This window comes from Onychomys torridus, chromosome 5 (genome assembly GCF_903995425.1).
Source record: "Onychomys torridus chromosome 5, mOncTor1.1, whole genome shotgun sequence".
In the NCBI taxonomy this organism is placed as follows: domain Eukaryota; kingdom Metazoa; phylum Chordata; class Mammalia; order Rodentia; family Cricetidae; genus Onychomys; species Onychomys torridus.
The window spans coordinates 93,252,396-93,276,199 of record NC_050447.1 but is presented as its reverse complement, the minus strand read 5'-3'; the positions used below and the strand labels follow the sequence as shown (position 1 = coordinate 93,276,199).

The 23,804-nt window shown below is 40.6% G+C and overlaps 1 protein-coding gene across 1 annotated transcript in view; it reads left to right on the top strand.

Moving 5' to 3' along the window:
• The window catches only part of Pou6f2 (POU class 6 homeobox 2), a 122,940-nt gene extending 116,337 nt beyond the window's left edge, over positions 1 to 6,603 (top strand). Inside the window, exons 6-7 of the mRNA XM_036188889.1 lie at positions 2,182 to 2,350; positions 5,704 to 6,603. Coding sequence (XP_036044782.1) covers positions 2,182 to 2,350; positions 5,704 to 6,208 — 674 coding nt within the window. The 3' untranslated portion in view covers positions 6,209 to 6,603. The remainder of the gene's footprint in view (positions 1 to 2,181; positions 2,351 to 5,703) is intronic.
• Positions 6,604 to 23,804: the final 17,201 nt, after the last annotated feature.

Genomic DNA, 23,804 nt, shown 5'->3' with positions numbered 1-23,804 from the left:
GCAGGCTGTCAGTGTGCTACCCTGAGATGTTCCCCACTTGGATGAGTTCCTTCTCCAGCCTGTGTGTCCCTTCAAGCCCTTACATCCTCTGAGAAGATGACCCCCTCCTATCCCGCTTCCCTCCTCCGCATACCTGGAGTTGAATCACACTCCCAGCTGTTTGGTTTGTTTTGTATTTTCTTTTCCTCTTTCTTTAAATTGAAAATAAATTTTTCCATATAGTACATTCTGACGATGGGTCCCCCCCCCAACTGCTCCTAGATCCCTTACCTCCCCTCCCACCCAAATCCATACCATTTCTTTCTCTCCCTTGTTATTAGGATACAAACAGGCACCTACAAAATAATGATCAAATGAAAAGGAACAAACCAGAATAGGACAAAACAAACAGAAACAAAGGAGTCAAACAGAAATCACACCAAGAACAATGCATAGAGACACAGAGACACACATCCACACTCAGAGCAATCCCATAGGAACACAAAAATCAGAAATCATAACATATATGCAAAAGACCTGTAAGGTTAAAAAAAAAAAAAAACATAACAAAAAACCTTCCAAAATGTGACTGAGTTAGTTTCATGTTGGCCATCTCCTGCTGAGCATGGGACCTGCCTTTCAGAGTGGCTTGTAACCTCAGCGACACTCCCACCACCAGTTCGAACTATTTCCATCGTTTTTCTGTAGGTTTTTGATGTGCTAGGATTGGACCTAAGCCTAAATAAACTAAAGGTACCTGCCTCCCCACTCCACTCAGAAACCAGGAGTCACTTAAAACTACTTACAATCTGACTGCAGTGGCCAACCCATTATTTAATCTCTCCATAATTAAATAGTAGTGCTATGGAAATTCTAAGGACTTCTCAAACAATCTTTCTGAGTTGCCCTGTTTGGCCTTGGGCTGGGGCTCAAGGCTCCTCTTGCTTTATTTAGTACCACACATACATGCTACTATACCCAGCCAGTAGTTTATTTTTAATGTGAAGATAAATCTGTAATGTATATGTGTATTACTCCTTCAATTAATGGTACATTTTCCACAGCCTGGAGGGCATGACTCTCCCCACCCCATCCCATACTGAGAGAAGCTACACACAGTACTCTAGGCCCTTCCCTAACAGACACACAGATACCATCTGCCTTATTTAAAAGCATTTTAAAAATTGCCATGTAGGATGCAAACGTTCCTTTAGTAACAGCCAGAGAGTACATAGTGCTGAGAGGCCGGAAGAGTATCGTAGTCTACCACAGTCCTGGGACAAGAGCAGAAATTCACAGAAATTGATGGGTTGCTGTGCAGAGAGAGGGAGGGCAACTTTCAGCTGAAGTCAGAAGAGTGAGGTGAAGAACAATAGGGATGCCTTGCAGCGGGACCAGCTTCGCTACAGGCAGCATCGAGCTGCACTGAAATCTCCCACCAGGCCCGGCCCATGCTGGCTCCGGCTTGGTGAACGCTTTCATTTATCCAGGGATCAGTAGCCAGGGGGGAGAAAGTTTCATTCTCCAGCTGTTGTGTCATTTCCCTTGATAAGTCCTAAATTGACCGCGTTATCCGGCACCAAAGGAGCCCTTCCTGCGGTAGGCAGTTTTTATTATGTGCCCTTTCAGGAGACAAAGGCAGCTGTGAGGGTAAACCGCTATGGGGGAAAAAGACAATATTATTCTCGCAGCTTCATAACCATGCTCTTCTGAGGGGTGATGCGAACATAAGAAATGAGGCGAGATTACCATCTATTAGCCCGGCTACGTGGCAATCAGGTGAAAAGAAAACCGCAAAGTGCCTTTTCCTTCATGGGCAATTGATAGCATGGAGAATTCCAACTAAGACGTTTCAAACAGAAACCTCCTTGTGTTTTTCTGTTTTTGCATAGCGTATGAATGAGCTTACCGACAGAGTGGGGCTGAATCCCTCTAGCAAGAGCCTTGCCCTTGCTGGTTGCTGTTGTTAAGCCCTAAAGAAGTGTGCTCTTGCTTTGGGAAGTGGCAGGGTGAATGGGAGTGGCTTTATCTGGGACGGAAGGTCCTTGAAGGAAGCTTGTGCAGGAGGAAGCTGTACTGAAGGATGAGAGAGGAAGAAAGTACCCTGATGGTTTCCCCCATCGCTCTGTGGCTGCTCAGCGAAAAACATACTGACAGGCTGTGTGTTGACTTGTTGATCCTATTTTAAAAACATCTCCACAGATCCTCAAACGGCAGCGGGTGAGGTGGACGGGGTTAATCTGGAGGAGATTCGAGAATTTGCCAAAGCTTTTAAAATCCGGCGCCTGTCCCTTGGCCTGACGCAGACTCAGGTGGGACAAGCCCTCAGTGCCACAGAGGGCCCTGCATACAGCCAGTCAGCCATCTGCAGGTAACGGGCTCTGCATGCTGTCACCGGCCAGCCCGGGGCCTTGTTTGTTCTCGCAGCTCAGCTCTTCTTCTTTGGGTGGGCAAACTGGAGGAACAGAGCATGGCGTGAAGACAGGGGTAGTTGTGTGTTGGGACTGGTGACATTGATGAAAATGGGGTGTCAATGGAGAGTTGAGGGGTTCTGGCCTCCTAACTCCTATCAACTCCAAGAACTTCCAAGGCTGACAGGTTGAAATGTGCTGTCCTGGGCAGGGATCTCCTTTCTCCTCTGTGCCCCTCCGGGAGGAGAATGCCAACTCCTGTCCACACAGTGGACATCCTGAGGAAAAGCAAAACTCTAGTCTATCCTATGGTTAACTACCCAGAGATGGCTCCAAGGTTTCCCATGAAACACACATTTTAACCAACTTCACTATTTCCTGGGAGGAGTTTATTTTAACTTGCCTGCCCAGACACATCTTTATAAGCAGGAAGGAAGGAAGGTAGAAGAAAAAGAAAAGAAAAGAAATAATGAAAAGGCCTGTTTGAAATGTCTCACAAACGGTAGTGAATCTGGCCTAGCTGTACCCACACCCTCCCTCCACATTAAAGAAATGACTGAATCCAGCCTTGGTTGTGTTTGAGTTGATCCGGGTTAAGTCTTCAGGAGCAGCCCCCACGCATGCATGTGAGTTGCACTAATGCCATGTTTATGCATGAGGTAAGGAAGGCACTGGCACTCGGTAGGAGCTTTTTCCTCTTGGGCAATGTCTTAGCAGTCCTCCTCCATCAGGAACGGCCAAGAAACCAACTCTAAACTCATTTAAGTGGATTTTGTTCTTGGTGATCCATGAAATGCTGTCTTTTTATCTGCTCTTTATACTTTTAATGTATTCCCCAAAGGACAGAAGTGTACTTTTCCTGCAGTTTAAGACTAAGGTTATAAATAACATCAGTATGGGGTGGTAGCTTGCAGCTCACATTTTGCTCAATGATTTTCCATAAAACCCATTGATTGTTGTTAAATACAAAAAGCACCATAGGATCCTTTCACTTGTATGGTCTCCCCTACTGTTTTTTCTTATAAGATACCTCCCTGTAGAAAATAACCTTTATTCAGTCTATACAAGGATACCACTGCTGGGAAATTTATATCAAGGCTTGTATATGTTATTCCCAACAACATGTACAGAAGCATCGACACTAACAAGCAGCATCGATGACAGGAATACTGTCTCTCTCTGTCGGGAGACATTAATTTTGTTTGGTCCTGGCACCTTGTGATCAAGGCAGCCACAGGTTTTTACTTTGATGCCAATTTGCCATTGTTGCTAAAATCCTCTTTGGCTTATTTTAGCTCTAAAATGTGATTTTCTTTTATTGACTGAAGTGTTCTCTAATGTTTCAACTCATACATACACACACACACACACACACACACACACACACACAGACAGAGAGAGAGAGAGAGAGAGAGAGAGAGAGAGAGAGAGAGATATTTCTGGGCATCCCCAATCAGATATACTGATTTGTTAGGTCTTCCCCAGAGGGAAGCCAAAAATACTGTAGCATGCAGACTTCTGGGAATGTTATTATTGTTTAACAGAGCAGACCCCCAGACTTCAGGCCTTCCTTTATCCAGTTTCCAGTGTTCTAGTGATGGTTTTTAGAAGGTGTTTATCCAAATTTTAATTGATAAGTCTGAACACTTTACATTGGAATGCTCTCAGTGAATTCATCAAAGAGTTAAAAATCTGTGTATCAGTGTCTGCACACTGAGATGTCACTCTGTGCTAATTGACTGCAGTGACTCCGAGGTGCTGTGCAAGCCTTCTTATCAGAGGCACAAGAGGAAGATGATACTGATATACCAGACATCCCTGTCATGAGCTCTGTCCCTTGGTGCCACAGCCCTGTGAGCCCATTTGTGATGCTATCAAGAGTTCAAGCCCCAGGCTTTTATGATGAAGGATGGCAAAATGCAGAAGGTGGCAAGTTGTCACAATGGTGGCTTTGGAGAGCCTGTCACAGATGATAAACTCATTAATAATACTAAGTGATTAGTTCACCTTGCTCTGAGGGCAGGTGAACTTCTTCCTTCCTTAGTAAGTACTGGAATAAACAAATGCCTTCTCGAACTCTGTGCAGAAGGGAGTGCCAAGGAGTTAGACCCTTCATAGAATTTGTACTGCTCATCTCAACAAAGGAGTCTAAAGACACACTCCAACAACACTCAGATCCTGGCACAGAGGAAGGCCGTCCTGGTCTCTCCTTTTGCAAGCAAGCATCGTAAAACACACCAGATGATTGCTTTTCAACAACATGGAGTACTTTTAAAGAGAGTCTGTGTCCACCATTGTCGATAGGAGGGATATGAATTCGGACTTAGAATAAAGAAGTCAATGAACAAAAGGAACTGGTCCCCTTCTGTATGTCCCTGACAGTATGAATTTAGTACCAGGAGGACTTTTTAAAACACTCTATGTAATTTTGTCCAGGATGCTTCATATTTTTTAAAGTAAATGTAGCAAAGAATTGCTGATGGCAATTGATACATAGAAGACCTCATTTACAGAAAATGATATCATTCAAGTACAGTTTGCAGATATCCCACATTAAACACAGCGTGATGCCCTGGTACAAAAGTGCACCATTACACTGAATGGTGATTGGAAGGCATGAGGTGGCCTAAGCCCACCCAGGGGTGGGGCATTCCATAGTAATTACAATGTATCCAGCTGTTTAGGCCAGAACTGGAAAGTAACAATTGGACTGTAGTTTACCTGGACAGGGAGGCATGTTGTTAAGTTACATATGGGGAAAATTGTTACCAGAGAGAAAGAAGTTAAAATAAGACACAAGGGGAGATAAAAAGAAGCATGAAGAGGGGCTTGGCCCAGTAGCCATACCAGACTATGATAATAGCTGAATTTTTTTTCAAAACCAACACAATAGAGAGGAAAACCAAATGTAAAACATGATCATTTTACGTGATATGACAACTGTTACCTTGAACGTAACTTTCTTGGTTAATTTCTGCCTTAAGAATTCTGAGAGTTGGGGAAATGACGCTGGGAACAGCTGAAAAGGCGGCTTAGGTCTCAGAGTTTAGAGAGAAAAGGCTTGCGAGTTGCTTGTGTTTCCACAGTGTATGCCCGTGCTTTTTCCCTCCGCTGTCCGTGTGCTTGGGGACCTGCATGGCTGGCATGGAGCTCAATGGGAGGGTGGGTGCTGGCTGGGACAGGGCTGGCTACCTTGCAGCTGGCTGCTAATCTGGAGTGAATTCACCCTGCCAGGCAATCAGGCAGGCAGGCAGAAGGCCCACCCTGGCAGAGGACTCAGTGTAAGACTGTTCTTTCTCAATTCTCCCCCCAGACACACCATCCTGAGAAGCCACTTTTTCCTACCACAGGAAGCCCAAGAGAACACTATAGCTAGCGGTCTGACAGCCAAACTGAACCCTGGCCTTTTGTATCCTGCCAGGTTTGAAAAGCTGGACATCACCCCTAAAAGTGCCCAGAAGATCAAGCCGGTGCTTGAGCGGTGGATGGCTGAGGCTGAGGCCCGCCATCGAGCAGGTATGCAGAACCTCACGGAGTTTATTGGGAGTGAGCCATCCAAAAAGCGCAAGCGGCGCACCTCCTTCACACCCCAGGCCCTTGAGATCCTCAACGCCCACTTTGAGAAGAACACACACCCCTCAGGGCAGGAAATGACCGAGATTGCTGAGAAGCTTAACTATGACCGGGAAGTAGTCAGAGTTTGGTTCTGCAACAAGAGACAAGCCCTCAAGAACACAATTAAGCGCTTAAAACAACACGAGCCTGCTTCAGCAGTACCCCTGGAGCCCTTAGCAGACTCTCCCGAGGAAAACTGCTAGACATACCCACCCGTGGTCAGAAGGAAGCGCCACAGAAACTAAACACTACCCCGCTCCACAAAAAAAGGAAAGAAGGAAGAAAGAGAGAAGGAAGGCTTTAAAGACACCCTCAATCATCATCACCCTTGTATGTAAAAGACTAAAAGAGAAAAAAGGAAAAAGAAAAGGGGAAAAAAAAGAAACTACCAAATGGGCAGAATGGTTTATACATGTCCGTTGGTTTTCCAAAAGGAAAAAAAAAAGGAAATTTTAAATTTTTAAACAAGAAATACACCACACAGAAGGAATATGTGGTAGGATTGTTCCCTTCTCAACCTGTCCCCATAAAGCCAGTTTTTTAAAGCAAACCAAATATCCACTTACTTTTTTCTGTATATGATGAAAATGTGAATACCTTTTAAGGAAAAAGAAAAAAGAAACTAAGCCAAAAAAAACAAAACAAACAGAAAACAAAAAAACAAAAAACAAAAAAAAAAAACAAAAACAAAAACACCACCACAAACTTGTATCTGTTCAAAGCGAATGCAAGCCTGCCACCTGGAGGAGTGTCTGCATCCCTTCAGGGCCTAAGTGCTGATCACTGCAAAACCTATTAACCAAAGTCAGAAACACTGCAAACGCTGTTGCTCGTCTACTCGCCTCTGCGTGGAAAGTTGTGTTATCCGTTTTTACATTTGTACCAACAGAAAAGTAGCACGCCTGCTTTCCCCCACCTCTCTCACGGTCCCTGCCTCATGGGTGCATGCCATCATTGAAGTCACTCTGTATGGCTCACTCTCTGTCAATTGCTTCTTAGCAGAAGTACGTTTTTTTTTTTTTTACACCCCTGAATTGTGTTATTTCCTATTGTTTTGTTTTGTTTTAGGTGTGTGTGTAAGTGGGGGAGCAACCTGGATTGTGTGCCAAAGCATTCGTGGCTTTCTTCTCACTCTGAGTTGTAGGTTTGAGAAAGAAAACGGAGCTCACACCTCCCTATCTTCCCAGTTTCTCCACCTCCCTCTCATGTGGCTCCCCGGGATCTTCTGGAAGGTAGCAGAAGTGGGAAGAAACAGTGCATTTTCCACTCTGATCCTGCAGAGATGCAGGAAGGACTCCAGAATAATTAGGGCTTTGCTGGGTGACTGTCAACACCAGCAGAGGCTATAATTGTGCTCACAGTCCAAACCAGAGATTGGGATTTTTCTCAGTCTGCTAGCCACACATGTGGAGAGCTGATCAAAACTAATTCTGTAATATAAACATAAGCTGCACATATGGTTCAATACTTACATTCATGTTTTGCTTCTGTTCAAAGCAATTTCTCTCAGAAGTCTGATAGCCAAAGAAATGTCTCAAGGTTTCAGTGAGCACACACACACACACACACACACACACACACACACACACACACAAGCATGCTCACATCCATCCACCTCACACAAAGAGGCCACAAAGAAAACGACAGTGACCTAGATTGTTAGGGGCTGCCAAATATCTTGTTAGCCTCACCTTGTCTGCGACTTCCTTCAGCAGACAGTGTTGGCAGACATTTGGAGCTGGGATACACCTGTTCTTGGAATATATAAATGGGGCATAAATGTGACAGGCAAATTTAAGCAATTGGAATTGGGCTCTGACTTCTTGACTAGAAAAGAAGTTTTAGCAACCAAGTTTCTCCAAGAAAGGAAAAATATACAGAAGCAGCTCATAAAATGTATCAGAAAAGCCTTCACTGTTAGAACCAGCGTATTAATTTGTTTTTAAAAGAGCTTCACCAAGGCATGGGCCACAAGACCCAAGAAGCCCACAGAATGGGCGAAGAGGGAGAATAAAGGGGCAAGGGAATTCTTGGAACCTGCAAACGTTTTCACCCAGGTAAAGGTAGAGGGTTCCATCAAAGGAAGCAAAAAGAATCATTAATCTGCTTGTTGTCAAAATATTCCTGAGTAATTAAAAAGCATGCTCATTTACTTCCTAGAGACAAATCATGAGGGGCAAAGAGAAACCACACCTCACATTGCCTAGTTGATTACAAAGACCCTCTCCTTCTTTCCCTAGCACACTCTTCCTACCCAGGGCTTCTGGGTTTTTTTGTTGTTGTTGTTGTGTTGGATCCTTTGCTGGTTATGAAAACAGGGCAATGTAATAGTCCCCTCAACTGGTTCAATCAGCAATCATAAAAAGTCCCATCAAGGAAACTAAGTAACAATAATTCTGGAAGTGAGAGAGTCATTAATAAAAGTGTTTCCATGCCACCAGTCTGATGTTAATTGACCACAACCAGCCCGATCAGTGCCAACAACATCATGGTAGCATTTCACCACTTCAAAAACTGCACAGATACCAGCAACCCAGACACCGAAAATTTTATTGATTAAAACAGATTTTGTATTCTCCTAGGACCTGCTCCAAATTCCATCAAGAAAAGCTCCCTAAGAAGAGAAGTTAACAAGATAACATGGGACGGAAGCTAGATATTTAAATCTGAACCAGCAGCAGGAACTTGAGGCCTGCTGTGTTCTGAGATCTATAATTGGAAGAGCATAAGTAGAATAATGGAAACATAAAATAAAAATAATCACCCAGAGTAGAACAAAAAAGAAATGAATTCATCCCCTGGTTGTAAAACTATTTGTGTGCGGTGATTTTTTTATAGTTTTATAATTTTGTATTGTTTTATAAATTATTTATATAGTGTTGTAATGCTTCTTATATTGATTTTTTTACTGATGAATTTTTTGCTACAAGGCAAAAAAGATGCCTGAACAGATTCTTAGGAATATAAACTGTACTTGGGAACACACAAGCCTTCAGGACCACACCTACTGCTTAATTTTATTAGACATTTCTTATTTCCTCTGGTAAACAACTTCATATGCCAATAACATCTAAGTCTTTCATGTTTCCATGAACTGAAGGTTAAGGTTAAGGTTGCCACCAACAGAAAGTAAAAGCCACTTTGAGTGTATGCATTGTCTTTCAAGCTTCTGTAATCTTTCTCACACATTTTGAAAATCGTTGTCCTCTTCATTTTCTTCATCATTGATGAGAAATGGCAGCCGATACTGTATTTTACACTTGCTTATGGGGGTTGTTTTCTCTTCCAACCAAGAAGATATGTTGAGTAGTTAAAAGTTTCACTTGTCTTTGCAAGTTCTGGACTCTTTATGTCATGATCACACAGTCTCACACACACACACACACACACACACCACACCACACCACAAAAGAGAACAAAAAAAGCAGAAGGAGCTGGGGGAAGCAGAACAAACCAAGTAGAGGCGTATCAAAGAACTCAAGCTGTAACCAAAAAGAAATCCAATTGCCTTTGCTCTCTTCTCTACGCTGGACCAAAGCTCAGTATGTGTAGGTATATGCACATTGTGTAGATATGGCTAAATGTTGCTGACAATCTTGCAATACTAAACTGTTCCTATTTTAAGAAAAAAAAATCACAAACTGTTCATCAATGTTTTACCTCAGCACTCTACTTGTACCCAGTTAATGATCAAGCATAAAAACAATGGAGAAAAAGGAAACTGATTTTCATTTCCATGTCTGACTGTAAAAAAAAAAATCTGTTTGGATAATATTTTGTAATGAGCTTTTTTGTCATGTGATTTGCTTGTCTTCAACTTGAAATTATGTGAGGCACATTGGCTTATTTGTTGTTGAAAGGTAATTATTATTTTTCTTTTAGTTTTGTTTTTATTTAATTATTTCGTCCTCTGTGCTGTGATCTAGACTGGTCACCAGGGTCACTTAATGAGGCACTGCAAAGACATCTGCTTCTCCATGCCTGGAGCAGGCAGCAGGAGAGAGGGCAGGAAAAGACTGGGTTGTTCTGGAAAAACAAAAAACAAAAAAAAACAAAAAACAAAAAAAAACAAAACTCATCATGACAAGACATTGACACTATAGACGTGTGACCAAGAAGCCAAACTGGATATTGAAAAGCTCCTTACTTGTTCTAACACTGAAACCAAAGCTGACTTTTCTGCACAGGTTGCTTAATGTTTAAAAAAGAAAAAAAAAACTGTACTTAATCTAGAGCAATATCTGTATGGTCGGTAAAGCTGCACTTTGTGTATTTCTTAACAGCTTCAGATCTGTCACTTTTAATTTGTACCATGAAAAATAAAGACTTGTTTGACATGAACTTCGGGGCTAAGGATGTCTTACACTCAGGTATGTCATTCAAATTGTAAGCATTTAAGTCTACATTAGAACCCCAAAAAGTTGAGAAAAGGAAGTATATTCATTGGGATGCTTTCCATTGCATATTACAGAAATCCAACTCAAGTCTGACTAGACGACAAGGCACCATGTTTCATGACTGAATGGGAAGTCATCCTGTACATGTCTGGTCACCTGCCTGTTTCACTTGCCTTTCCTCTAACCGTCCACCCAAAGATGTTGAATCATGCTCCTCACTCTAGTCTAAACGATGGTACCAAGGCAAGGTGTGCCTAAATCAAGCATTTGGAATTACAGGCTCACTCTTGACTAGGTGGGGCATGGAACCCCACAATAGAACCACAGGACCTCCAGAATAAAAGAAGAGTCTCCCTGGGAAGCAGAAGCTGGAAGATGAGGCCTGGCAATGCACAGATACAGCTGAGAACTACTGCAGTCTGCTGCTTTACCCAGCTGAGAGCCAGATGTTGCAGAGAGCTCTGCCAGGACGCCTCTTTCTGCTGCTCTGTGTAATACCATGCATAAATTACAAGTTTTACATATCTAAAACATACTAGTAGGAGGAATGAATTAATTTTGTTATCCAATTTACTTATTTAAAAAGAAGGTAGAATCATCTTGTAACAGCCCTGGCTGTCCTGGAACTCCCTTTTTACACCAGGCTGGCCTGAACTCAGAGATTTGCCTGCCTCTGCCGCCTAAGTGCTGGGATTAAGGTCATTAGCCACCACCATTTAGCCATCTCTTTTTTTCAATGTGAGTTAAACCCATAATATTTAAAATTCAAATCTCCATATATTTGATGACCTTCAGCAAATATTTCACAAGATGCATGGAGACCTGTGTACCAGCCTGGCTAAAATCTGAATGTCCATGTAGCATAATGGACAGCCAAAGAAGCAAGCTCCAAGTAGGACCTTAAAGGGGGCAAATACTAATGCCTCTGCCCTCATTGGTGGGGGAAAGGAAAGAAAAAAAAAAGACAAAATTAAAAAACAGCCAGAGCCATTTTAAGCTTTCTTTCCATATAGAAGATTCTAAAACTAGTTTATGAGGCTAGGCCACAATATGGGCTCTTTAAAAATACATCATTTAAAAGCAATCATCCTATATTCCACAAATATCTTCTAAGCACTTTATGTGCCAGAATATTCTATGTGCTAAAGATTCAGAAATAGAATTGTCTCAAAAAAAAAACCTCATTGTACAAAAACTAATTATTTCTCTTGAAATTAAAATTAGCCTATGTTTTTCACACTACAGTCTACAAATAAAAATAAATCCCAAAATTAAAATGGTGAAAGTCAAGAAAACGTGACTAAGAATCAAGTTCAGGCTTAGAAGATGGTCACCTGCACAGCTGGGTTTTTTACTCTTGGACTCTTTGGGGGGGGGGGGGCTGTCCCCAGCTCCTAAATAAATCACAGTCTTAGTCTCTCTTATGGATGCTTGGCCTTAGCTTGGCTTATTTCTAGCCATCTTTTCTTAAATTATCCTGTCTACCTTTTGCATCTTTTCTTCTTACTCCATGGCTGGCTGTGTAGCTGGGTGGCTGGCCCCTGATATCTTCCTCTCCTTCTCCTTTTCTGTTCCTCAGTCTTCGTCTCCCCAGATTTCTCCTCCTATTTATTCTCTTTACCTGCAAGCCCCACCCATCCTTTCTCCTGCATAGCTATTGGCCATTCAGCTCTTTATTAGACCAATCTAATGTTTTAGGCAGACAAAGTAACACAGTTTCAAGAGTTAAACAAATGCAACATAAAAGAATGCAACATATCTTTACATCATTAAACAAATGTTCCACAGCATAAACAAATGTAACACATCTTAAAATAATATTCTACAACACACCTGTGTCATTAAATGATTCCAAAGGTTATTTTTGGTGATGATCCCCCCCATAGAATTGGTCACACAGACACAATATAGGGTGGCAAGGGCAGCAAAGGTGAGTTTGGTGAAAATCTACAGCTGGATTTACACAGATACTTTGGGTCTTAACATATAATCAAATTCTTCTCTAGTAAAAATGGCTCTGGCTCCATTGCCCTGCCCTTCAAAAGAAGTCCAATACAACATCATCCATGTGGCTAATTTACTGTGTTCTCAGAGAATCAATCCATGGTCAAAATGAAAAAGTGATACCTACTGATTATTTACTACATAGTGTAAAAAAAAAAATACTTTTGAAAAAACTTAAATTTCCATGATTTCTTAAAGAGGATCATGAATATAATTTACTCTCCTTTTGGTAGCCTTTTGTTTGCTTTATCTTTGTTAATGAGTAGATATTGACTGTCCAAAGCAAAAGCCAGGGAACCACCCCCAATCCCTATGCATGCATGTCCAGAATGGAATGAAGCAGGAGAAAGCCATGGTGGTTTGACTATCAAATTTTCTTCAGTTATAGGTCACTTAGAGGAAGGAATGTGAATAAAAGATAGATTTCTTTTAATGAACAGTTGTGATAAAATTAGCTAGCCTCCACATAGGCAAGAGAGAACTGCACCTGAACCATTAGTATGAGCAACATAGACACATAGTGGAACTAAAGCCTTGGCACCAAGAGGACAGCAAATTGGCCTTACAAGGTGAAATTTTAAAGAGATACCCACAGAGGAGAGGAAATGGGGGGAAGAAAAGGGCCAACCAAAATGACCCAACACAAAACGCAAAGGAGAACAGAATGACAGATTGTAGTCATGTAAACAGCTACCACTGAAATTCTAAAGTCCCTAGGGAAGGCAGTTTACTGTGATGAACTGAACCCATCCATCTTTCTTCTGTTTGGCTCTGAACATGCAGAAAGGGGCCTCGTCACAGTCCCTGTTGTGAGAAACTTACATTCTTAGAGTCAAAGTTTGCCTCATTCTGGTATGATCTACTACTGTTCACTACAATGCCCAGTCAATGAGTTGTTCTTTCATTAGTATTTCTCCACATTTACATCTATGGTTTCTTTCTTCAAAATGTGCTAATTCAAGTCCTCACTCCTAGCTGTAGTCTAAATGCATGAGTTTTTCTTAAGGATGGGAAGAAAAAAAAATGAGACAATAGTTATCTCCATAATCCTCTGTATAGCCTCAGTTTATCAATGTCTCAATAACGAGAAAGGCTGAGCTGGATGAGGCATTTAGTCCCCTAAGTGGGCACATCTACCAGCCCTCCCGACATATTGATTAGTTAATCGATTTTTAAGATTTATAGAAACATACTGCCAAAGTCTCTGGGCGCTTCCAAGACAATAACATTAAGCAATGTAGAGAGGTGGCTTTCCCCTGTCCCAAAGGCTTCCTCCTGCCATTCAGGAATTTTAAATGCACATTAAAGGTAGCCTTTATGCCATGCACTGAAGATGATCTAACAAAGGTTTACCCAGAGACCAAAACAGAGTAGTTTGTAATGCCACAAGCCTGCACAAAACCTCCTCTCTCCAGTGTTCAGAAACGGACAGAATTTTAATCCTGGAAAGGACTTGAAAAGCCACTACTGATGCTCCCAAGTGCTAACTGTTGCTGTGCGGTCTCTCATTGATCCAAGTGAAGTTAGAAAGTAGCAGAGAGCCAACAGAATAGCTTTTCTTAAAATCCAAGTTCAGTCAAGGAAGGCATCAACATTCTGACATTGTATCCTTCCTATTTGGGGATTATGGTTAAAATATGGTTTATTTTATAAAATAATGATGGTAGCTGGTCATTATTTTAAATTACATTTTCAATTAACAAAGCAGAAAATGACAAGATAATTATATATCTTCAAAATTACTTTTGAATTTTACTGGCTTATGAAATTAAAATTTTACAAATCACTGACTTTTCAGAACACTGAAGTTCAGAACCAAGTGACCCACAAAGCCAGTTAGTGGCACAGTGTGGGTGGAGAAACAAATTTGCATTTCCCACAAGCCCACGGTGCCTCTTTTAAACCTCCAAGATGCTGAGACCATCTCAACCCTCAATAGTATATATTGCTCTTATCTTGAAACTTAAATTTAAAATTCTTTCCTATTTGGGAAATCTTTTTCATCTGTTTAGGTCTTGGTAGAATACAGAGATCAACTCCCCTTCCTTGAGAACTATGGGGTTCTTGAGTTAAGGCCCAGGTAGGCATCTCAGATGTTCCCTCCTGGAACTGTTAACCTTGAAGGAATATCTCAGAGGTGCCAAGCCCAGGAGATATTTTGTTGGCAGCAGAACTGAGAGCCATAGCAGAAATAAGAAGAGACCATGACTACAGAGGCACCTCCCAAACCAGGCCCTTCCCTAGCATGGCCTTGGCTGTGTGCCATTGACATCCAGGCCCTCTAGACCTTGACCTTTCTAGCCTGGTTCCAATGCTTCCCTCTGATTCTGTTTACAACCTACAGCCCTGTTGCAGCCTTCCCTAATTAGCACTGACCAGTTTTCACCTAACTACTGTGAAAAACAAGCTGCTTTGCTTCCCTAGCCTGTCCTCTATAATTGCCATTTTATAAAACAAAAATATAGAAAATCTAGTTATGTTTAAATTTCAGATTAACAACGGATAATTTATATAGTGTACAACAATAGTAGCAGTATAATAAATAACATTGTTTCTAACTGAAATAAAAATTTAACTGGGCTCTATGAGTTTAGTCTGGCAATTCATGGGCCAATAGTCCTACTATATCTGATTAAAGTGCATCTCACAACATATGTAACTCACCACACAAGTATCACAGTTCCTGGTCTGCTCTATTTTCTTTCAAAAGAGATATACAGAAATATTCCTCTTTTTTTTTCATTATCTTTTTGAGTTTAATATAATTAGATCATTCATTCCTTCCCTTTTCTCCTTCCAAACTCTCCCATATTGTGGTGATATATTATGTAACCTAATAAAATTTGCCTGAAGATCAGGGAACAGAACAATCCACTAGATTAAACACAGATGCCAGGCAGTAGTGGCACACACCTTTAATCCTAGCACTTGAGAGGCAGAGATCTGTATCTCTGTGAGTTCAAAACCACCCTGGACTACATGAAATTGATTCAGTCTAGGAGAGAAACAGAGCCAGGCAGTGCTGGCACACACCTTTAATCCCAGTACTTGGGAATTACATGCCTTTAATTCCAGCACTTGAGATCTCATGCCTTTTTAGCTGAAGCTTTTTTGGATGAAACCTTTTCAGGCTGAGGAGTCCTAGAGGTAAGATGTGGTAGTGGCTTGTTCCTTTGTCTCTCTGATCTTCAGGCAAATTGTATTAGGGTACACCATATATCATCACACCCATATACCTCTTTCTTGCTTTCTTTTAAATTCATGACCTCTTTCTTTATTAACTAGAAGTACATTTGTGTGTGTGTGTGAGAGAGAGTGTGTGTGTATGTGTAATCCTAAATGCATAAATACCACCTGCTCATTCTGTAGAATGTCACTTACATGTATATTTTCAGGGCTGACCATTTGATACTGGGTAACCAATTGGTGTGCTCTTCTCTGGTGTAGACTATTTCTCCCATTCTCAGCATTCTTTAGTTGCCTGTAGTTCTTTCTGTAGAAAGAAAGTTCTTTCCCATGAACTTTTACCTCCAAAGATTCTGATTTAATTGTTCGGTGGGACCAAGATATGCTGTACAACTGCTCCCTTAGAGGTGTTAACATGTAATCAGTATTGAGAACCATTAGGCTAACAGACTTGGTTGAGCCTACCTTAGTATACAGCACTGATCACAGCATCTTTAGTTAAACTTCACAAAATGTACCTAATCAACTTCAAGCATGAAGCAAGCATGGCCAAGTCTTCCTGGGTAGGCTATAGACTGAGGCTCACTTAAAGGGCTACCTCATTGTGACTATTTCAGGTCACTAACTAGAAAAAGGTTTCTAATACAAGTTATTACTAGTGTGATGGTGACTTCAAATTGCAAAGTCTTAGTTTAGAAGCCAACTGAGTGTTAACTCTTCCCTCTCCAGTTCAGGTCCTCCTCAGAGTGGAAATCTTGTCAAGAAGGAAACCAGGTCTGTGTTCTCTTCTCTCTCAAAGTCATATCTAAGAACATGGAGAACCTTGGCTTGTCCAATAACTAAATCAGCATCTTAATTCTTGGTGTAATTGAGTGTAGGCAGGCCGCCACTGCCAAAAATTCTATTAACAAGGGAGAATTGGAGAGAAAATGAGGAAATACTTTATTCCTTTATTCATTTCATTTTGTTCATACAAATACTGACTGACCTCTTACTACATTTCACACAACATTTAAACTGCTGAAAAGACAGTGTTGCACAAGGAAGTCCAACCCTCCATCCTCACAGGGTTACCATTCTAGCCTAAAGAGAAGAACAGCAGTAACAAGAGTGGACTGGGTCAGTTTTGGGCTAGCCTGGATTAGAGATATGGTTATGGACTAGAGAATGAACTTCTTTGAGGTCCTTTTCACTAAGGCCTTCAAATTCACTAATGATTCCAACTATTGCAGCCCTCTTCATCTCTGCATTCATGATACACAATTCATTTTCATAAACTCATATTTATGGTCATCAAAAGGATGATAGCCTGTCAATGACACTGTGATGTCATGAAGAATTGTGCTGTTCCTCAAGATTCCCCAGAACATGTTTTGTCTCATGAGTGGCATGGTGGCAGGGGAAGACTCTTAATATGATAGGGGAATTTATAACCACAGGGAAAGGCTGGGGGATGTAACAAAGCAGGTGGGTATGCTCCAAGCACATGGCAAAATCAAATTCTTTATTTTTATAACTAATATATACTAACAAAAGTTAAGGTAAAGAAATAAAAATCAGTGTACAAAATGTCAAAGATAAATGAATAGATAATAATAGAAAATATGGAAAATATGTGATAATAAAAAAACTGAAGCAAATACAGAAACTAAATCCAAAACAATAAACAGTAAAATCAAAACCCAGGCACCAAACTCAACCTACCAGGATGCAAAGTCACAGTGTTCCAGCCAGCAGAGACCACAGATGCTCAGTTTCAAAGGCAGACAATAAAATAAAAATCTCAGAGCCAATGGGTGAGTCCAACTTCTCTACAGCCAACTAACAGTGTCTCTTCAGTATAGGACAAGATCCAGGCCCAACCAGTACCTTATATGGGTATACGACTATCATTTCTCACAATGGTTCCTTATGAAATCACAGGAGCCATAGACCAATTATAGCTAGCCAAAACTCATTATCAATTTCAAGTTCTTTTTATAGCTTCTCCCAACTCCATACAATTAAACTCCTTAAGAGAGGCAGAGGTTATTTGGGCTCAGGAAGGGTGTGAGGCAACTGATTTCACTGCATTGGCCATCTCCTAGATCTTGTAAGGACCCACTACCTCCAGCCAGGCCACACATCCAAGAGTTCCCTAACTTCTCAAACAGTGCTGCCTAAGGAGACAAAGGGTTCAAACACAGGAGACAGTGCAGGACATATTATACTTAACCCATGACAAAGACCTTTTACTCTTAGTAGTAATGATAAATAATAACAAAGATAATGATAAACTCAGGAAGCTTTGTGCTTCCCTGGGTTGTAGACACTGGTTTTTACTAGTTAGGAAGTGATGTAGGGTTCCTTAATGGCCTTAGGACTTGAGCTCCAAAATTCTGTACAACACTTTGCTTTTACAGACCTCATCATCTCTGCACTCAGGGTGTCCAATTCCTTTTTTTTTTTTTTTTACTTAGACTGATGGGTTTAAAGGAAGTGGTCACCTCACTGACACTGAGATGCTGTAACAAGATGCTCTGTTTCCAAGGCACCCTAGGTCATGTGAGGGACATCTATGGGCCTCAGAAGAAGAAATTTCATTCCAATTGTCCCATAAGATCTCATCTGATATCTCTTCAGAAACACTAAATCTTAAAAGACAGTGGTTGGTGGTTGCAGTATTATTGAGAAAGTCTGTTATTCCAGAGTACTATACATAAAAAAGTTTTATTTCTGTGGCCATGGGAGATGAAGCCATGCCATCCTTGCCTTCCAACAAAATGCCTTGGTTTGCACTATTAATAAACTGGGGAAATTGATTTCTTGTTTTATTGGCCCAGAATTTGCACCTAGTTGCTCAAGACTATAGTACATCCAGGACTGAACTTTCCCCTTTTCTTTCTGCCCATGCCAAATGCTTTGAAACCCTGTCTACAATCAAATCCCTACTGTGAGGGAATTCCTCTACCAGGCTATAGTATTTTCCTTTTGGTGTTGTGTAAACTATGTGAAATGATGCATAAGAACAAATGACCATGGCATCTATCGAGGGTAAATGACACCAAAGTGATAATTATAATGCCTATCAAAAATATTATACAATCAATATTATAGTGGACATGCTAACATTAATAACTACACAAAAATAGCTTGCAAAAATCATCATAATACAATTCTTTTTTACACATTTATTTTGTGTGTCTCCATGTATGTATGTGAGTATATGTGAAAGTACACACATGCCATGGCATATGTGTGAAGATCAGAGGACAATTTGCAGGACTCAGTTCTCTCCTTCCAACATGTGGGGTCTAGAGAAGGAATTCAGGTTGTCAGAATGGGTGACAAGCGCCCCCACTTAATGAACCATCTTGCTGGTTAAATTAATTTATTAACAATTGTGCAATGAAAAGCTATTTAAATACCCTTAAGACTATAGTTGAGATGAGACATAAAATCCAAATGACATAATTTGTTGAATTATGTCAAGTTCATAAGTGCTAATTTTGATAACCATAAACCTCATTTACGTATTTCAAAAGTTATCTACTCAGTCTATTGATCATATCCACAAAAGAAATCCTGAGGAAATGGAGGCCGCCTAACTGGCCTGGCTGTGATTCTGACTGATTTACCTCTATGGGCTTTTGGTCCCATTCATACTGTTATTCGAACTCTCACATGTACAGAGAAGATAATGAAGAAAGAGAAAGACATCCAACACCAAGTGGTGCTGAGCTTGGAGTACATGAAGGAGTGGAAAGTTGAGCTTCAACACTGATTCGTAAACAGTAACTTACTTTATATAATTGTGCACAGAAACAGAATACCTGAGACAGGGAGATTTTAAGGAACAGAAATTTATTTCTCAGTTTAGAACTAAAAGTTCCAACATCAAGTTACCAACAGGTTCAACATCAAGTTCCAAGATGGCGGCACCATTTTTATATCTTCTGGAGAGAAGAATTAGGGAGATCTTTGTGTCAGAAGAACATGAGAGAGGGAGAAAGAGCTAGATAGACACATACATATGTGATAGATGATAGGTAGATGATAGATAGATAGATGATAGATAGATAGATAGATAGATAGATAGATAGATAGATAGATGATAAAATGAGACAAAGAGATAGAGACAGAGACAAAGACCGAGAAACAGAGACAGTGAGACAGAGAGACAGAGATCTTATCTTTCCCACAACAGCATTGATCCATTCACGGACGTGAAGCTCTCATAATCTAAACCCCTCAGATAAATCTACCTAATTACTTATTTGTTATCTTACAATTTATTTTGGCTTCTCTTTACACTAGTCACAAAAATTTTGCATTTACTGTATATAACTCCTTCCCTATCTTACTAGATTTATGTAATTTTTGCAATATAGTATATAGTTCACAGTATGTTCTTATAAAATTAGTTTTAAGTCTCCATTGTTGGTATATATGAACAAGTCTGGCTTTTAAAATATTAGCCATATATTCTACAGCCTTGCTCCAATCAACTTATCAGTTCAACAAACATTTCTGCTAAATCTGTGGTATTGTCAACATAAATGAGCTTGCTATCTGCAGGGAAGATTTTTCCTTTTCATGCTTTATGCCTCTTCTCTTCATGCCTTGCTACCTAACAAAGTCTTATAATGTGAGATTGAGTATGAGTAGAAAAAGGAATGTTTATCTATTCTCAGTCTTTGAGAGAAAACATCTAGTTTCTCTAATTAAATATGATGTTTGCTTTAGGATATTCGTGAATGTTATCTATGTCTAGTCCTAGCTGGCTGAGAGTTTTTGCCATAAATTCAGGTTCAATTTTGTCAAATTCTTTTTCTGCACCAATTACTATAATCAACTTTTGTTCAGTTTGTTGATATAGTGAATTAAATAATTGACTTTAGATTTATTTTGTTTTACTTTATTTTTTTCAAAGTTTTATTGATCTTGTGTGTGTGCGCACACACATGCATATGCACATTATGTATTTGTACCACGTGTATTCTTGGTGACTGCTAAGACCAAAAGAAGGCATCAGATCCCTTAGAACTGGAAACTGGAGTTACAAATGGTCATAAGGCAACATCTGGGTACTAGAACTGAACCCAGATCTTCTGCAAGATCAGTAAGTGCTCTTAACTTCCGAGTCTTGTCCCAGTTCCTTATTTCATTTGTATTTATTTGTATTTTGTCGTGTGTGTGTGTGTGTGTGTGTGTGTGTGTGTGTGTGTGTGTATACAGTACCAATGGAGTTCAGAAGAAGGTATCAGATCCTATGGTGGTTGTGAACCATCTAACTGATGCTGGAAGCATGCTCTTGTCCTCTGAAAAGGCAGCACATGCCCCTTCCTGCTAAGCTATCTCTACAGACCAAAAGGATTACAAACTCATAAGAACCTTATTTTCAATAAATCCATCCTAATTGTAGTGGATATGTCACATGTTGGATTTGATTTGCTAATATTTTTTATTGAGGATGCTTGTGTCTATGTTCATTCCATGTGCTAACTTTGATATCAAGGTGATGTTAAACTAATTGAATGAATTATCAATAGTTACCCATGCTTCTGTTCTCTAAAAGAGATTTTAGAGAATTGATGTTATTTCCTACTAAACGCGTAGAAGTGAAACTGTCTGGACATGAACTTTTTCTAGTTTTTATTTAAGATTATCAGTTATTCTCTTGGTGGGACCTAGGGAGATGGCTCAATGGGTAAATCACTTTTCATGCAAGCATGAGGCCCTGTGTTCAGAGTTCCCAGACAAAGATAAAACCAGGCACATGGTAGCACTGTCTATAATCTCAGTACCCTATACCAATTAAGAGATGGAGGGTTGGGGATTTAGCTCAGTGGTAGAGTGCTCGCCTAGCAAGCACAAGGCCCTGGGTTTGATCCCCAGCTAAAAAAAAAAAAAAAAGAGATGGAGACAAGAGGCTCCCTGGAAGTTGGAGAGTCAGCTAGCCTTTGTGTACAGCAGAAACAAATTTAGTTTTAATTATGAATGTTTAACCAAAATAAAACCCTGGAGGAAGAGGCACATAAGCTGAGACTGTTTCTTTGAAGCAATCTTTGAGTAGATCAAAGGTTGGGAAGGGTGGAAAACTAACACATAGAGTAAGAAGGGAACAAGATTTTGGAGGGCTGGTAGGAAGAGCCACCAACATGGCTTAAAGCCCTAAGGACCTCCAGATAGGTTCAAGAACTGAAACTGTAAGCAAGACCCCCAATTAAATGCTTTCTTTCATACAAATTCCCTTAGTCATGATGTCTTTTCACAGCAATAGAACACTGGCTAAGACAATAAATAGACTTTGACTTTCAACCTTGAAGTCTGAGCTAATATCTCCTATTGATGAAAAAAATCCTCTAAGGATGGATATCAGAATTAGATAACAGCAACCTTTGCCAAGCCTGAGGTTAAGAATGCTGTATGTACATCTAACACCTACAGATGCGAAGTTCCCACCTTGCTGAGCTGCCCACAATGGTCCCACTTACATATTTGAAAAGTATATTCCAATTACTTTTCTTACGATCGTGACAAAGGCAACATAAGCAGGCCTCATTTTGGCTCACATTGAGGGCACAGTCTGTAGCATTAGAATCCAGATCCAAGTGCCGCTAAAGCCTTGGTTTCTGCAGGAGACCTCACACTTTCAGGAATATCCCCAGGCCTCTGTCTGACACTGTCTATGAATTTCTATCCAATAGATTTCCAAGAACTAAGGTTTTTACCTATAGATGTGAGTTTACATCAAAGAAGGTGTTGCTGTCTACACAAGCTTATCCCCACCCCTTCCTGTGTTGGAATAAAAACTATTAAGGAAGCCTGACTCTGCCATGTAGACCCGGCTTCCTCTCTTCAGAACTCTCACCATGATGTTTGTCTCTGGTGCTGGGCTTTATCTCTCCTAGGAGCCTCTATTACACTGTTCACTATCTGTCTGTCTGCATTTACATGAACTCTTTGCATCTACATCTGAGACCTTTCACAGTTTATCATGGAGGGGGAGGCACAGTGGCAAGAGTGCAAGGTGGCTTATTGCATTGTATCTGTAGCCAGAGGAGGCAGAGAGCAATGGATGCTAATGCTCAGCTGGCTTTCTCTTTATTATTCAGTCCAGGATTCCAGCCCATGGGATGGTGCCATGGTACATTAGCATGAGTCTCCCCAATTCAAGTAAACCAAACTAAAAACTTCTCTACAGTAAGTCCATAGCCCATCAAATAGACAACATATGGTAAAAGTGCAAGTGCCCACTTCCAGGGGCATCCTGACATTCAGGGCAATTTGTCCATATCGCCAAAATTCAATGTCTGATATTTTGACTAGAGACAAGCTCTTCCTGGAGTTTTTTGTGCCCATAACTGTTTATGTTTCTAGGTTTCAAGAGTCCCCAGTATGTAAATGAGTCATCTCTGTCCTCCCTAACAGATAAAGGACCCTAGAACTTGTCATGAGCTCACTAATCACATAATACAAGCTCTATGGTTGTAATAGAAAGAAAGGAAAGAAGGAAGGAAGGAAGGAAGGAAGGAAGGAAGGAAGGAAGGAAGGAAGGAAGGAAGGAAAAGAAAGAAAGAAAGAAAGAAAGAAAGAAAGAAAGAAAGAAAGAAAGAAAGAAAGAAAGAAAGAAAGAAAGAAAATCTTGACAAGAGCAATTTAAGGGAAAGGTGGTTTCTTCTGGTGCACAGTTCAAGGGTGGAGTTCATAATGATGGTGAAGTCAAGGCAGCAGGAGCAGGAAGCAACTGGTCACATGACATCCATAATCAGGAAACAAAGAGGTGAGTGCATGCCTGCCTGCTCTCCATGAAGAAGCAATGCATGCTATTTACGTTTGTGGACACACATGAGATAAAATGGAAGGGAATGTGTTGTATAAACACACTTGTTACAGGTGTTAATCTCTGTGCCATCGGGTCAAACTAAACAGCAATGAAGTCCAGGGAGGGACTGTCACCAATAGATACAAACTGCCACATATAAAAATGCATAGAGAACGCAGAAAGAAATGGCAGATTCGGACTTCCTCGCTGTTTTGAATTAGAGAAGTCCAAATTTTCCTTTAATTTATAGACTTTCCAACTGATGGAGTCAAGCCCACCCAGGTCACCTCACTATGGACCATTCTTTAGGAAAATGGGACTTATTTTGCAAAGTCCCTTCATATTATCCTCTAGATTCGTGTTTAATAAAGTGACTCCTGAGATGTGTGCAGGCTACATGGGGCA